At 38.3% G+C, this 12864-nt stretch overlaps 1 protein-coding gene across 1 annotated transcript; it reads right to left on the bottom strand.

Annotated features, from left to right (window-relative positions):
- Window positions 1-314: 314 nt before the first annotated feature.
- On the bottom strand, window positions 315-12818 carry POLI (DNA polymerase iota). The gene is made up of 10 exons (XM_067316020.1): window positions 12590-12818; window positions 10937-11062; window positions 10058-10222; window positions 9028-9180; window positions 7761-7997; window positions 6338-6516; window positions 5941-6032; window positions 4217-4350; window positions 2505-2707; window positions 315-1266 (listed from the first exon to the last, which is right to left on the bottom strand). The coding sequence occupies exons 1-10, from the start codon at window positions 12675-12677 to the stop codon at window positions 439-441; spliced, it is 2205 nt and encodes a 734-aa protein (XP_067172121.1). The 5' UTR covers window positions 12678-12818; the 3' UTR covers window positions 315-438.
- Window positions 12819-12864: the final 46 nt, after the last annotated feature.

Below are 12864 nucleotides of genomic sequence, written 5' to 3'. Positions count from 1 at the left end.
CACAGAAGCAAAGGTGCAAGTTAAAGAATAGTGTGTACACAGTTTTCATCTTTACTGCTTCCTGTCCTCTCAAGTTGCTAGTAACACTCAACAAAATATAAATTCAAAAGGTGTTTTTCTTCCCCCCAGTCAGGGGGTTAAGGTATTAACAGTGAATACTAAATGGCATTTTTGCAAACCACACTGTAGTATTTTAGGACAATGTAGGATTTATCTGATCAAGTCATGCTTTCTTACAAAATGATGTGCAAGTCTCAAAACTCAAAGAAAAACAAGACAAGCTAACTACTTCTTAAAAAAATCACTAGTAGGTATTATGTCAAAGGTTACCAAAATGTATTTTTAATATTTACATCTTTACAATTTACATTAAGTTTTTCATAAAGTGAACTGTCTTCAGTGCCCATTCTTGTAGTGTCCTTGTATAATGAAAGTGTTTCATTGTGGTTTAAAATATCTTAGTAAATTGTTAGACTGTGATAAACACGATGCTGTATTCTTTCTTCCTCTGTTCGCTTTAGGCTTTTCAGGGGGTTTACCCATAAACATTTTGGATGCAAGTTCCTGATTCTTCCATTCAGCTAGTAGTTCTTTTTGCACATCTGCAGGTAGTTCAAAAAAAGTCTTTGGGTCAACGTTATGAGGAAATACAATTCCTTCTCTGCTGCCGTGGGTTTTAGCCTCAGAAGCTGTTCCAAAGGCTTGCTCATCTTTACCCAAGACCGGGGCAGGCAGAACAGTTTGGCTGGCTCCAACTTCCGGAACCAGCAAGTCTCTCTCTCTAAAATTCAGAGGGGCTGTAGGCTTTTTTTCCCTATCACCATCTATCAATATACTTCCAGGATACTCGGAAGAACAACTGGCCTTGGAGCTGTGTGCCAGAACAGTTGCAGAGTCATGAGCTGATGTGAAGTGTATGCTGCACCCTGAAGCGTTCATATCATTATTTACTCTTTTGGAACTTGGAGAAGTGCTATTTATCTCATTTGGAAAACATAGTGATGGTTGACTAAAAACACTCTCTGTAGGGATCATTTCTTCTGTTCTTTCAGAAATAATTTCTTTCTTAATTTCTTCTGGAAGTTCCCTGAAGACCTCCTGGTCAGTGTCACCAGGAGACAACTGAAATGGGAAGTCAGGAGTTCCAGCTTTTCTTATACAGCTTTGCTTTTCTTCTGAAAGTTTTCTCATTGGTGTATTTCCAGTTCTGTTGAAATTCTGGATCCAAGAAGAGCTTGCCTGGCCTTGTGAAACATCCACCATTTCCTGTGGCATAAAACATACATAAAAAACATAAGTAAATGTTCTATGTAGACTAATAATGACTAAGTACTATTTTACTAACAGTGAATTCTTCAAAACATTCTTTAATAGACTAATCTTTTTTCCTTATGATCAGTAGTGTTGTATTTTTTCTAATCTTATTTTCAAACGTAGATCTTGAAGGCAGATATACATAGGGATCCTCTTCTTATTTTAAAGGAGCAAATATTTTGAAGTTACATTTTACTGTTTTAAACCTTCATGGAACTTTAGAATATACAATGTGATGTTATTCATCATATTCCTCAGCAGTAAAGAAACCAAAATTTATCAATATGCAAAGTTATGTCAAGACAAAAACAGTAAATTCATTATACAAAGTAAGTTTGAGGTTACTAAGTTTTCATATTACATATCAAAAGCACAGATCTTGTGGGAATATTTAGCAATGTTTCCACAGACAACTCCTATACTGTCTAGTGTGTACAGCTGCGAGGGACATTTTGTTCAATTCAGAGCAGGAATTAGAAGCTCAGCAGATCAGAAGCCAGTGCTATTGGCCAATACAGGACTGAATCTTTGATCGATTCCTAGTCTGTGTTTACAGGGAGACTTATGAACACACAGAAAGTGAAATGATCACTCTAAATGCATTTTTATAATAGCAACAAGAGAGATTATAAACATCAGTGAGATTTTATCTAAGGTAAAAATTAAAGTTCTGTCTCTGAGTTTATCCTTAAATCAGATTTAAATCAAATCCACCAAAATATGATCTGTAGATCAGCTACTATAGAAGTATTAGCTCCAGGATTTTCAGATGTAAAATATGAAAGGATACACTATCTGAGCAAGGGGCCTGTTGTTTCACAAGTGCTGAACAGATGGCAGATCTTACTGGAATGAAGAGCCAAATTCAGGGATTAGTTTTGGAAGACATAGGTTTGGATTTTTCCCTTAGCGAATTCTGTTCTCTTCAGTCTAAAGGGTCAAAAACCTAGCTGGCTGTCCCATTCAATCTACGCTGATTAAAACAGATTTAATAATAACAACTAAGGAAAGAAAGCAAACAAGTAACACTTGCTCAGAAGACTCCAAAGGAATCTTTATTTTTACTACACAAATACAATTTGTGATCCTAAAGCTTCCAAAGCATTAAGGTTTAAATCTCTATATAGACAGAAATATTATCTCAGAACTTACTCATCTGGAAAGAGAATTTTCAATATCTTTCATCTTACCTGGACATTTTTACCAGAGGCTGAAGGTGATGACACCTCTGTTAGATAAAAACCAATTGATCCTTTCTTGCTGCTAGGAAGATCTTTGAGGTTGGAGAAGCTGACACTCAAAAGAGTGATATGAAATGGCAGAGCTACGTTTATCATCTTTCGAAACAATTTCATTAGTATATCAACCAATGGGGATATAACACTGCTGCTTTCTAATACAAAAAAAGTTGAAAAAAGCAATGTATGTAATCAAAAGCCTTCTGTAAACAACTGAAAGAGATTATGATTTAAGTAGCAAGGTACAAAGGCAAAATATTAGGCACTCTTAATTTTACATTCTGAACTTGCATCATTTTGCATGTAGACAAAAATAGAGATCAATAGTAACCTAAGAAGTTATAAAAATAAAAGCTATTCTTAACATTTTGAGAGTATTTATAACACCATCCATATCCTATGAGGTAACATTTATTCATCTCAAAAGATGAATTCCTCAAATATTAAACTCTAAACACCTGCTAAAGGTTTCCAATATGATCTGTTAAAATAACAGTCCTAGAGATTTATCCCTAATCAATATATCATAGGTCATTAAGACTTCCATTTTGCCCTGTCAGGTATGCCCTGAACTGAATGCAGACTGCTTTCCTCCCCCCGCTCCTCTCCCCAAAATGCTGAATCTTACACCTGGGAAGGTAGCTTAATATTATGTACTTAGGTTAGAAGAAAAGAATTGCAGAATACTGAATAGGTTTGAGAAATGATCTAGCTCTACCAAAAAGGGCCTTTACAGGGCTATGTAGGTATACGACATTACATCAGCACTGGTAATACCAGCACAGTTTACTGGGATTTGCATGACTACATGAGACAACAACAATTTTCGGTCACCTCCAACATAGCAGGAATCCACCAGCAATTTAGAAGTGAAAAGCTACACAGATTTTCAATGGTTTCTCTAGGACCGTGAGAAGCCATTCGAGGATTAATAAAGCAAGTCAAGGAACAGCGATTCTGCATGCTCGTATAGCAGTGATTCAGATTTATCTCCTCTCTCCCCAATTCTGAATGAAGGGTCAAATGAATTGCAATTGCTGGTTAGGTTGGAAAACTTAAGTTTGAGAAAGATGAGAGCTATGTGTTATTAATTTTAAAAAGTACATCAAAAAGAGATATTTTATTACATAATAGATTCCATTTATCTGGGAACATAATTCAAATCCACAGCATAGGCAAGCAGATAATTAATGTAGGAAACAGCTTCCTCCACCCACCTTCCAACTTAATGCTACTAATCCAGCAAAGCTGAGTTAAAATTTGACAGTAACATAGATGTTATTCCTACAGTGAATTTTCATATTTTTTAGCATATCTCATCCAGATATATCCATTACAAGTAATGGAAAAGCTTCCAACTATTAGGCCTAAGGAATATTATTATGAAACTAAATAGTGGAATTTTTCAGCAAAACAGATTAAGTATCTCAGATTTTCTTCTTAATCCAGTTAGCATGTACTACTTTGACAGTCATAAAGCACCTGAGTAGATTCATTAGCTCTTCTCAAAACATTGTTTCTACTTCTTCTAGGTTTGTTCTAATGCTCACACCTGACCACAGCACCAGTTAACCAACATTTAAAATCTTTACACAACATACAATTTTCAGGCAAGTTAAAAGATAGCAGCACAAAGTGGATACTTTCAAAAATTCAAAGTTTACCTTTTCCAAATTTCTGAATGAGATGAGGTGGAATAGGACACTGACGACTTTCCCGATTAAACCATTTATTAGTTGAAGAAAACTGGCGGATGACCAGTCTTATTGTGTGTGGTTTTCTTCCATCTTTGTGTATTCTACAGAACATTAACGTGCACAAAGCGATAAGCATTACGATGAATGTTTTTCAGGGGGCCAAGGAAACTGTCACAACATCTAGTTTAGGTTACAAGGCCATTTAATGTAAACATTATGGATCTCTCCCAATTCCTAAACTTATCTCCACAGATTATATGGGGAACTTCAGGTCCTAGCTGGTTTTCTTAACTTACCCCCGAGTTAGAAGTTCAATATTATGTAAATACTGTTTCACAGAGTCTTCAACTGAAGTGAGTGTTAAAATTAAGTGGGTCAGCCTGCAAAACTACCACATATTTCTGTACTTACTACATTAAAAGTAGTGTAGCATTTACAATTGTACCCTGTATAATCCCAAATCTTTAGCTTTTCTTTTTGTTTTTCAAGAAAATATCACTGCTTTAGGGGCAAAAGATTAGCTTTAGGAGGAAGGGAAAACAAAGAAACAGAGTATGTAATTGTTTCTTTCAGCATCCAAAAGGCATGCAGATACTTTCCCTACACAAGGCTTCTTAATTCTAAATGTTATAAACGAGATGGGATGTAGAACAGCCTCAATTCTGATTTTATGATTACTGAGTAAAGTCCGATATGCAGAGAAAAGACTCCCTAGCCACAATGTTAATATAACTAAATTGGATATATCTATTGCTAATCCTGCATAGATGTGGGGACAGAAGATGGTTAAGACTTGTAGATTATTTTAAGACTTGGAAAGGCATGAAGAGAACATGAAACTATGTAGAAGAAAAAGTAAAAAAAAAAAATCAAGAACTGATGAGGGACACAGGTTATTTAGAAATGACACATAGAGGGGTTCAAAAGTCAGAACAATAAGCTCAAGCATAGCGAAAGAAAAACAATCACAAAACAGTTCAGCGCTGCTAGAATATTTCTCCTTTCATTTATCTTTTTAAAATGAACCAAGAGAGTCACAGGATAGAAAGGGAAGACAGGAAAGTCACAGAGATAAAGAGTAAATCCATCCTGTCATCCTCCAATATGCTGGTCAATTGTCAAATTGCAGTAGCTGGGTTTGTATACTGCCTGGATTCACGGGGCAAAGGAAGGAGGAAGAAATGAAAATGCCTTCCAGACTAACAGAAAACTGAGCTGCATAACAGGAGACAAATGTAAGTGGTGATAACTAAGGGACTGAAATTAGAGGAAGTCACACACAGAAAAGAAAGAGAAGATCTAGGGCCTTTCACAGAAATTAAGGGAGATGAGTGAAGATGCACTAAAATACTGTGATGCATCATCAGAGCAATAGAAAAGAATCAGCAAATGGAATAATGTAAAAATCTTTGTCAAGGAAGCTGCATGGGAATGGAATAGCTGGCAGCCAGCCGGGGGAGGAGGATATGAAAAACAATTTTAAGAGGAAAATGAAGCAATGCAGAAGGACAATGCATGACTTGAGACAAAAGACCAAAGGGGAAGAGTTGTTGGAAAGGCAGGTGCTGTCTCTGCAAGTGCGTTTTGCTGAAAGAAGAAATATTATAGAGTATGAGACAAACCTTACATACGCTCAAAGTCCTTTCACGTCACAAATTCAGTCAGCAAAAAGAGCTATTGAAGACAGTCACCTGTCTAAGAGGCTAGCAAGCAGCTCTTCAATTTTCTCTTTAACTTGCCCTTCTGATGAACACTTTTTAAAGGAGTCTTCTTCACTAAAGGACTGGAAAAAAAAAAAACACGTTAGTCCTTTCAATCTTATAATTAGCTCAAAAATCTCATCAAAATCAAGCATGCAGAATGAAATCTAAGATGCCTTTGACAAAACTCAAAGCTCAACTGAATTTCAGGAGCATTATACACTAATATATCCTAAGTTATACTAGGGAATATATATAGAAAACTGTAGGAATTGTTATATTGAAGTAGCACTATAATTGGGAACCATTTCAATTAGTCTAGTGAAGCTGTATAAAAATCAAAGCAAATTTTTGCCCTTTAAAAAGTACTTCAGAACAATATTTGTACCTGAGGAGGGCCTGACGGAGTCACAGGGGAGTCATCCTCTCCATAGCTGAGCTTTTGGATACGCTGAGCAGTAGAAACACCAAGTTCCTTCTCTAACACAGCAGATGGAAATGCTTGGAGATCACACACACTTTTAAGACCCAGTGTTTCGAGGCGTTTAGCAGTTTTATAGCCAATGCCTAAATAAAATGTATATCAAATACACAGAAAAGTGAAAGTTATTAAAGGGTTATCTTTAAAAACTCTCAGACTGGTCAACCAAAACATCTAGCTAGTCCATAATCCTGCTGTCAAAAGCATCCAGTAGCACAGAACACAGGGCAAAAATAAAGGCAAGAGGGTTATGCAGATTCTTCTACTGCTCTTCCAGATGATAACAGGTAAGACACTTCCTGAGTTCAGGACTTCATCTAAGAAAAAAAGTCACTTTTAGTAGCTACTAACTGACCAATATATATTTTTTGTACTATAACTTTGAAACTTATTCTTTTAATCTCCTAAACATATGGGGCAATGAATTCTACTATATATCTTGTTTAGTGTAAAACAGCTTATGCATATTGACTGATAACTCCATTTGGAAGGCTTCAACTCTTATATTGTGGAAAACAGTGAGTAAGTGCTATCCCATTCACCTCAGTACCATTTATAACTTTATACACTTTATCTGCCATCAGCAAAGCTTAACAAAACGTTTTTATACGTCTTGTAAATAAAGCACTAAAAGATTTTGAAAACATCATTACTAACCCAATATTAAAAATCTATATCCATAAGTAAATATAAATGCCTCCCCATTTAGAATTCAGTACTGACAATTACTATTTTCATTACTGTATTGCAAGTTTTTCAGCAAAATTTTTGGTAAGTTTCTGTTCAAGTTTTGGAATCTGCCATTAGAAAAGCCACACTGGGACAGAACAAAGATCTGCAGCCTAGATCAATATTTCTTGGCCAACAGCATGGTGTCAGCATAGAGTAACTAGAAAAGTGCTTTCCCAGAAAATTCTCTCAGGCTCCAATAGACTGTTTTAATAACTCTCAATAGATTTTCAGTCATCAAATTAAAAAAAAAAAAAAGTTGCATATAAAACCTAGTATCAGCCACAGCGCTTGAGCCTCAATAAAAATAAACTGGAAATTAAGTATTTTTGAAGGCATCCTAAAGAATGCTATAACATTTCTATGCCACAACCAAAAATGAAAATAACTGAAGTGTTTTCATTGCCTCTGCAACGTAAAATTCAGAAACAGTGTAAGAAATGAAAAACAAAACCCCAAACACACCTCCAAATCCTCCCACTCCCTTTCAAGAACTAGACTGTAAAATTATTTCAGCTATAATTTTTGAAGTACTGTTTTCTCATATTTGTCAAAGCTCTCAATACGCTCTCCATCAAAGCTTGCAGCACCACCCTCTTACCAGGCACTTTGTTGATGTCCTCAAGGTTGCGTATTAGATCCTGACAGCTTTCAGGCAGAAGAACTGTTTGTTGATTTGGTTTAAAGGTACCAGACACAAGCTTAGCCAGTAACTTGTTAGAAGCCACGCCGGCACAGCCTGTGAGGCCTAATCTCGCATGCACAGCTTCCCTCAACTCTTCTGCAATCTGAGATCCAATAACTAGTCTTACATGCATTGGATCATGGAAATTGATAGCTGCAAAAGAGAAAGAAAGTGGGGCTCAGAATGTAAGTAGTCACTTAGCTAATTCTCTGTTAAGATGTAGAGATTTTTTACAAAATGGATTAAAACAGTATAAGAAAGTATGGTCCCATGGGTCAGATGGTTTTGCCGTGACTTCAGCATTCAAGTTTAAGCTCACTCCTATCTCTCAAAAATCCTGGTAAAAGAGAAAATGCTACTTTTTAAAAGCAGGGGCATACTCTTCAAGGATAAATAATGTTTAGGGAGTATTTCAAATATAAAATATATTATATTTGTAGATATCAAAGGAAAGTGTTAAATCAGATTCTTGCATCAGTGTAACCAAATCAGAGATTTAGGAATGCCTGCCACCTAAGCTTTTATTACTCAGATGCAAAGATTAATGAGGAAAAAGACTTTTCAAACATTTCCTTTCTCCTCAAACCATATTCAAAATCATAGAAATAGCTCAAAGTAATACTACATCCAGGAAAGAACAATTGCTTTCTTCCCTAATATAAGAAATGAGTATCAGAGTATACATACCACATGCATGTTTGAGAAGAAAGGTCACAATAAAGATGTATAAAGCAGCTCAGTTAGCTACTTCAATCTCAGTAACTATTCCTGACCTAAAGGCTGTAGCAAAAGTTTACTTTTAGTTCATAGAAAAAAACAAATCAAAACAAAACAAAACAACTCATTAACTTTTTCCAACTGGCAATGAAGTTCAAACTCGATGAAAATTCTAAATGTCTTTGAACTTTAAAACTATCTTAAAGAAAAAAAAAAAGACAACAGCAAACTGTTCCCCCAAATCATTGTGCATGCTCATCTGCTGCAGACTTACTTTTTGTACAAACTAATCCGAACACCAATTCCTGTTTGTGATCCATGCATTCCCAAGCACGGAAAACAAGCCTAGAGCAACTGAAGTTGCCAACTGCTCAGCTTTAGGCAACGCTTAGAAGCAGACAGATACTTTGTATTGAACTTCACAAGAATTCAAGCTATTTTTCAACAGAAAGAAGGCTCAACTTACCTTGGTTGTTGTATACATGGCCAGACACACATACTCTGGAACAGCCACTTTGTTGTAGCCGTTTTAGCCTCTTCTCTACAATCTCTGTGATATCCACAAAATTTTCATCAAACCCAAGCCTTTCCACTAGTGGACAAAATTCTTCCAACAAATCTAGGAGGAAAAAAAATAACCAAGGACAATACACACACTACTAAAACTGAGGTTTCATATTTGCATCAACCCACAGCGGATTCCCCACAGATTGAAGTAGGATGCTTGCATGAACAGAGGTGGTGTTCCCTTCTGGATAAAAAAAACAAACACAACAAAAAAAATCCACATTTTTAAATCTTTTTAGTATCTTTTTATTTAACAAAGGAAAAAGGAGAAAAATCTCTTTAGCCTACAGTTGTCTCTGATCCACTGCTGTTCCTCTCCCCCAGTCTTTTTTCTTCAATTCTTTTTGAGATTACAGTTCTTACATTGCAGAGATTTGAGATTACAGTTCTCTGTGCTACTTTGTCCAAGGGAATCCCAGCTTACCAGCCACGTGGGCTTTCACCTTTAAATTATTACTACTACATTTATTAACAGTTAGTCACAAAAACAGTAATTAATGCTGGCATATCACTTAGTTAAGATTAAACTCTAAAGTTAAGAGATATCAGAGAAGTTCATCCACCTGCAGGTATCAGGATTCTGTTCTCCATCACTTCTTATTTGGAAATTTATTACTGAAGTCATTAAGATTTTTTTTTAAATTTAAATAAATAAGTATTTGGGCATAATCCTAATATAGCATACAGATCCCATGAAATATGATATATAATGCCTGACAAAGATTGAAACCAAGTCTAATAGTCTATTTTATGGAATATTAAATTGACATTGCACGACTGTAGGTATTACCACTACAGTATAAGGCTCATTCTCATAAGAACTTTGAGAGCAGAAAAGTACAACATAGTAATACTATTACACATGCATGTATGTGCACAGAGTTTAACAGAGAGTCTTTGTCCTCTCTTGAATAATTGTTAGTTTGTACCTGTAACCTTGTATGACATTTCCCTATATTGAGTTAGATCCTCTCCATTAACCAGTGTCAGTTGAGGAAACTTCTCTTTAGCATCTCTGACAGACATCAGTTTCTTCATTCCAAGTTTTCTGGCTTCATAGTTACAAGTAACTACAAGGTTTTTCTGTTGAACACCTGAAAAACAATGGTTAAATGGTTTTAAAAATTTAGGTTTCTCCGTATTTCACAGAAGGCCACAGTACTTTCACACCACTGCCAAAAACTGCAATACACATGCTTTGATCAGAATGCAACGTTATAAACAAGCAAGCAAACAAAAAACATTAATATTATTTCACAAGACTAAGAGAAAGACCAATCTCTTAATTTAAGTTACTTAATGGCAAGAACATTTTAAAACATTATACCTATTTTTTTCCATTTTAATATCACTCTCAATTTTGGGCCTTTTCAGACAATCGTATCTGGAAAACCGCTCTTTATATAATAGTCAATTTAAGAAGTACTTTCTCCACTGATCCTAGACATCGACTGCCTTGCATTTATTCTTAACTTCTGAATGGAATAAAGTATGCTTTGAGCATGACTGTGTCCAAAGGAACAGACTCATTTGTGGAGCTCAGCCCTCTCTTTGCTCATGTATGATATAAACTATCTCCAACTCCCAGAAACATTCAGACATGCTGGCAAGCACCTATACTCCTCCTCAAGAGGATTTACTAGTCTTGTATTCGCACAGCTACATGGAATCTAGTCTGCACCTTGCTCACTCCGGATGTGGTTAAAGCTACTGTGTGACTCTACATCTAACTAAGCAGGCACGTCCGTGGTTTCTTCTGCCTGAACACACATAATCCCAAAATTAACCAGCAGCAAAATAAGCCATACCTAAAGGCTTGTCTCTTAATTCAGGATTACGGATCATTTCTACTTGTGCATAAAAGCAGTCCAAGTCAAGGTGAACAATCACTCTGCATGCTGTATTTCTTGCTGATACAGACTTACTGTGGCCTGCTGCAAGGGAAGTAAACAAAAATTATTAGCAGCCCTATATATGATGTAACAAAGTTCAAAGGAAAATCTATACTAGCAAACAGATACTACAAGTTTTACATTAATTATAGCACTACATTAATTGTAGAATTTCTTATGAATGTAATTCATCCACAGCAATTCAGCATACTAATAAGCATTCTCCCTCTTTTCAGACAGTCGACTGGATTGCTTTTCACCCTGAATCATTTTAGAACACTGTTTTACTGACACATCCTTTCATAGTGGAGTACTGAAACTTCTTTTTAATATATTTCTAGAAAATAAGCTTTTTTCAGCTCAGCTTAGATGTCAATATTATGCTTTACTGATAGAGCTAACTCTTCTACCTCTTTTAGAGTACATCCTTCACAAGTTTCACAAAATTTCAGCTTGTGGATGCTTTCAAGTAAATTAACAAAGCACTTTCTAAAAAGTTTATGAGACATAGATATTGAAGCTTTCCCAAAGGCAGCCAATGAAGACAGCAACTGATCGTCTAACAAACAGCAAACCCTGCTACAGAAAAAAAAATTGCCGTTTCTTTTTTTTTAAAAAAACCCTTTTATTTCAGTAAACTGAAAGAACTAGTTCAAAGTTGATGTTGTCCAAATGAAGTCTTTTAGACTTTGGTCCACTTCTAAATATTGTTTTTTCTAAATGTCCCATTGAAGTCAGCTGAGCTAAGTGGAGAAGCAAGGTGATTATCAGCAGGATCACAAAGAATTTATTATATTTAATACTGAATTGAGTGGCTGAGCCACTGAATACCAGCACAAGTAAAGGTCAATGCTTGCAGAGGAGAGGTAGTCTCTCTCGCCTTATAAACACCGCAACTTTCTAAAGAAAATGGTTCTTCTCTCCTGGAGATTTCAGTTTTGCTCTCTCTGGATAGAAGAAACTTAAAGTTTAAGTTAAAACCTATCTAAACATACAACTTTGTATATTAAAATGGCATCCACCACGACTCATAATTTTTTATTCTACCGATGCTTTCCCCGCGTTCCTAACACACAACACACCCCAGCCGCTCTGAGCCTTGCGAGCATCCGCGGGAAGAGACGCGGCCCTTTATTACTAACGCAAAACCCCGGCAGTCACACAGCCACTTCAAAGCCAGGACGGGGCCTCGCCTCCGGCCCACGCGACTTGCCAGCGAGCCCACGGGGAGAAGAGGGCTCCCCCCGGGGGGCAGCGCCGCGCGTCCCCTTCCCCGCAGCGGCGGGGGCGGCAACGGTTCACCTCAGGGCAGGGCCTCAACCGCCCTCCCTCACCTCAGCCGGGCGCGCGCGCCTCCCCTGCCCCCCCCACCTCACCCGGCGCGCGCCTCCCCCGCCCCCCCCCCTCACCTCAGCCGGGTGCACGCGCCTCCCCCGCCGACCACCCCTCCCCACCCGCCCGCCCGCCTCAGCCCTGGCGCCAGCGTTGCGCGCGCGCCGCCCCCCTCAGGCCCCTCGGCCGGCGCCATTGCTCCCCCGCCCCGCAACCGCTGCCGCAGCCCGCGCTCACACGGGGCGGGCGGAGCGGCCCCGCCGCCCGGCTGCGGGCGAAGCCAGTCCTCCTCGTCGTCCTCCGTGGGCGGCGGGAAGGGCTCCATGCCGCCTCAGGGCTGACTCATCCGCCGCCGCCGCAGAGCCACTCCCCGAACCGCCGCTGCTGCCGCCGCCGCCGGGGACGGCCGAGCGGCCGCGCTCCCGGAGTTTGGCTCGCGCGGTGCCCGCCCCGCGGAGGAGGGGGCCGACCGGCCGCGCCCGCGGAGTTGCTGCTGCCAGTGCGGAGGCTGG

Source organism: Apteryx mantelli, chromosome Z (genome assembly GCF_036417845.1).
Source record: "Apteryx mantelli isolate bAptMan1 chromosome Z, bAptMan1.hap1, whole genome shotgun sequence".
Lineage (NCBI taxonomy): Eukaryota > Metazoa > Chordata > Aves > Apterygiformes > Apterygidae > Apteryx > Apteryx mantelli.
The sequence above is the reverse complement of the archived record's forward strand: the minus strand, read 5'-3'. Positions and strand labels throughout refer to the sequence as shown.

Coding starts and splice junctions, on each gene's coding strand:
- POLI (XM_067316020.1), bottom strand. CDS start 12,677: ATGGAGCCCTTCCCGCCGCCCACGGAGGACGACGAGGAGGACTGGCTT. Junction 9,181..10,057: donor AATGTCATACAAGGTTACAG/GTACAAACTAAC, acceptor TTTTCCTCCTAG/ATTTGTTGGAAGAATTTTGT. Junction 2,708..4,216: donor CATTCAGAAATTTGGAAAAG/GTAAACTTTGAA, acceptor TTTTTGTATTAG/AAAGCAGCAGTGTTATATCC.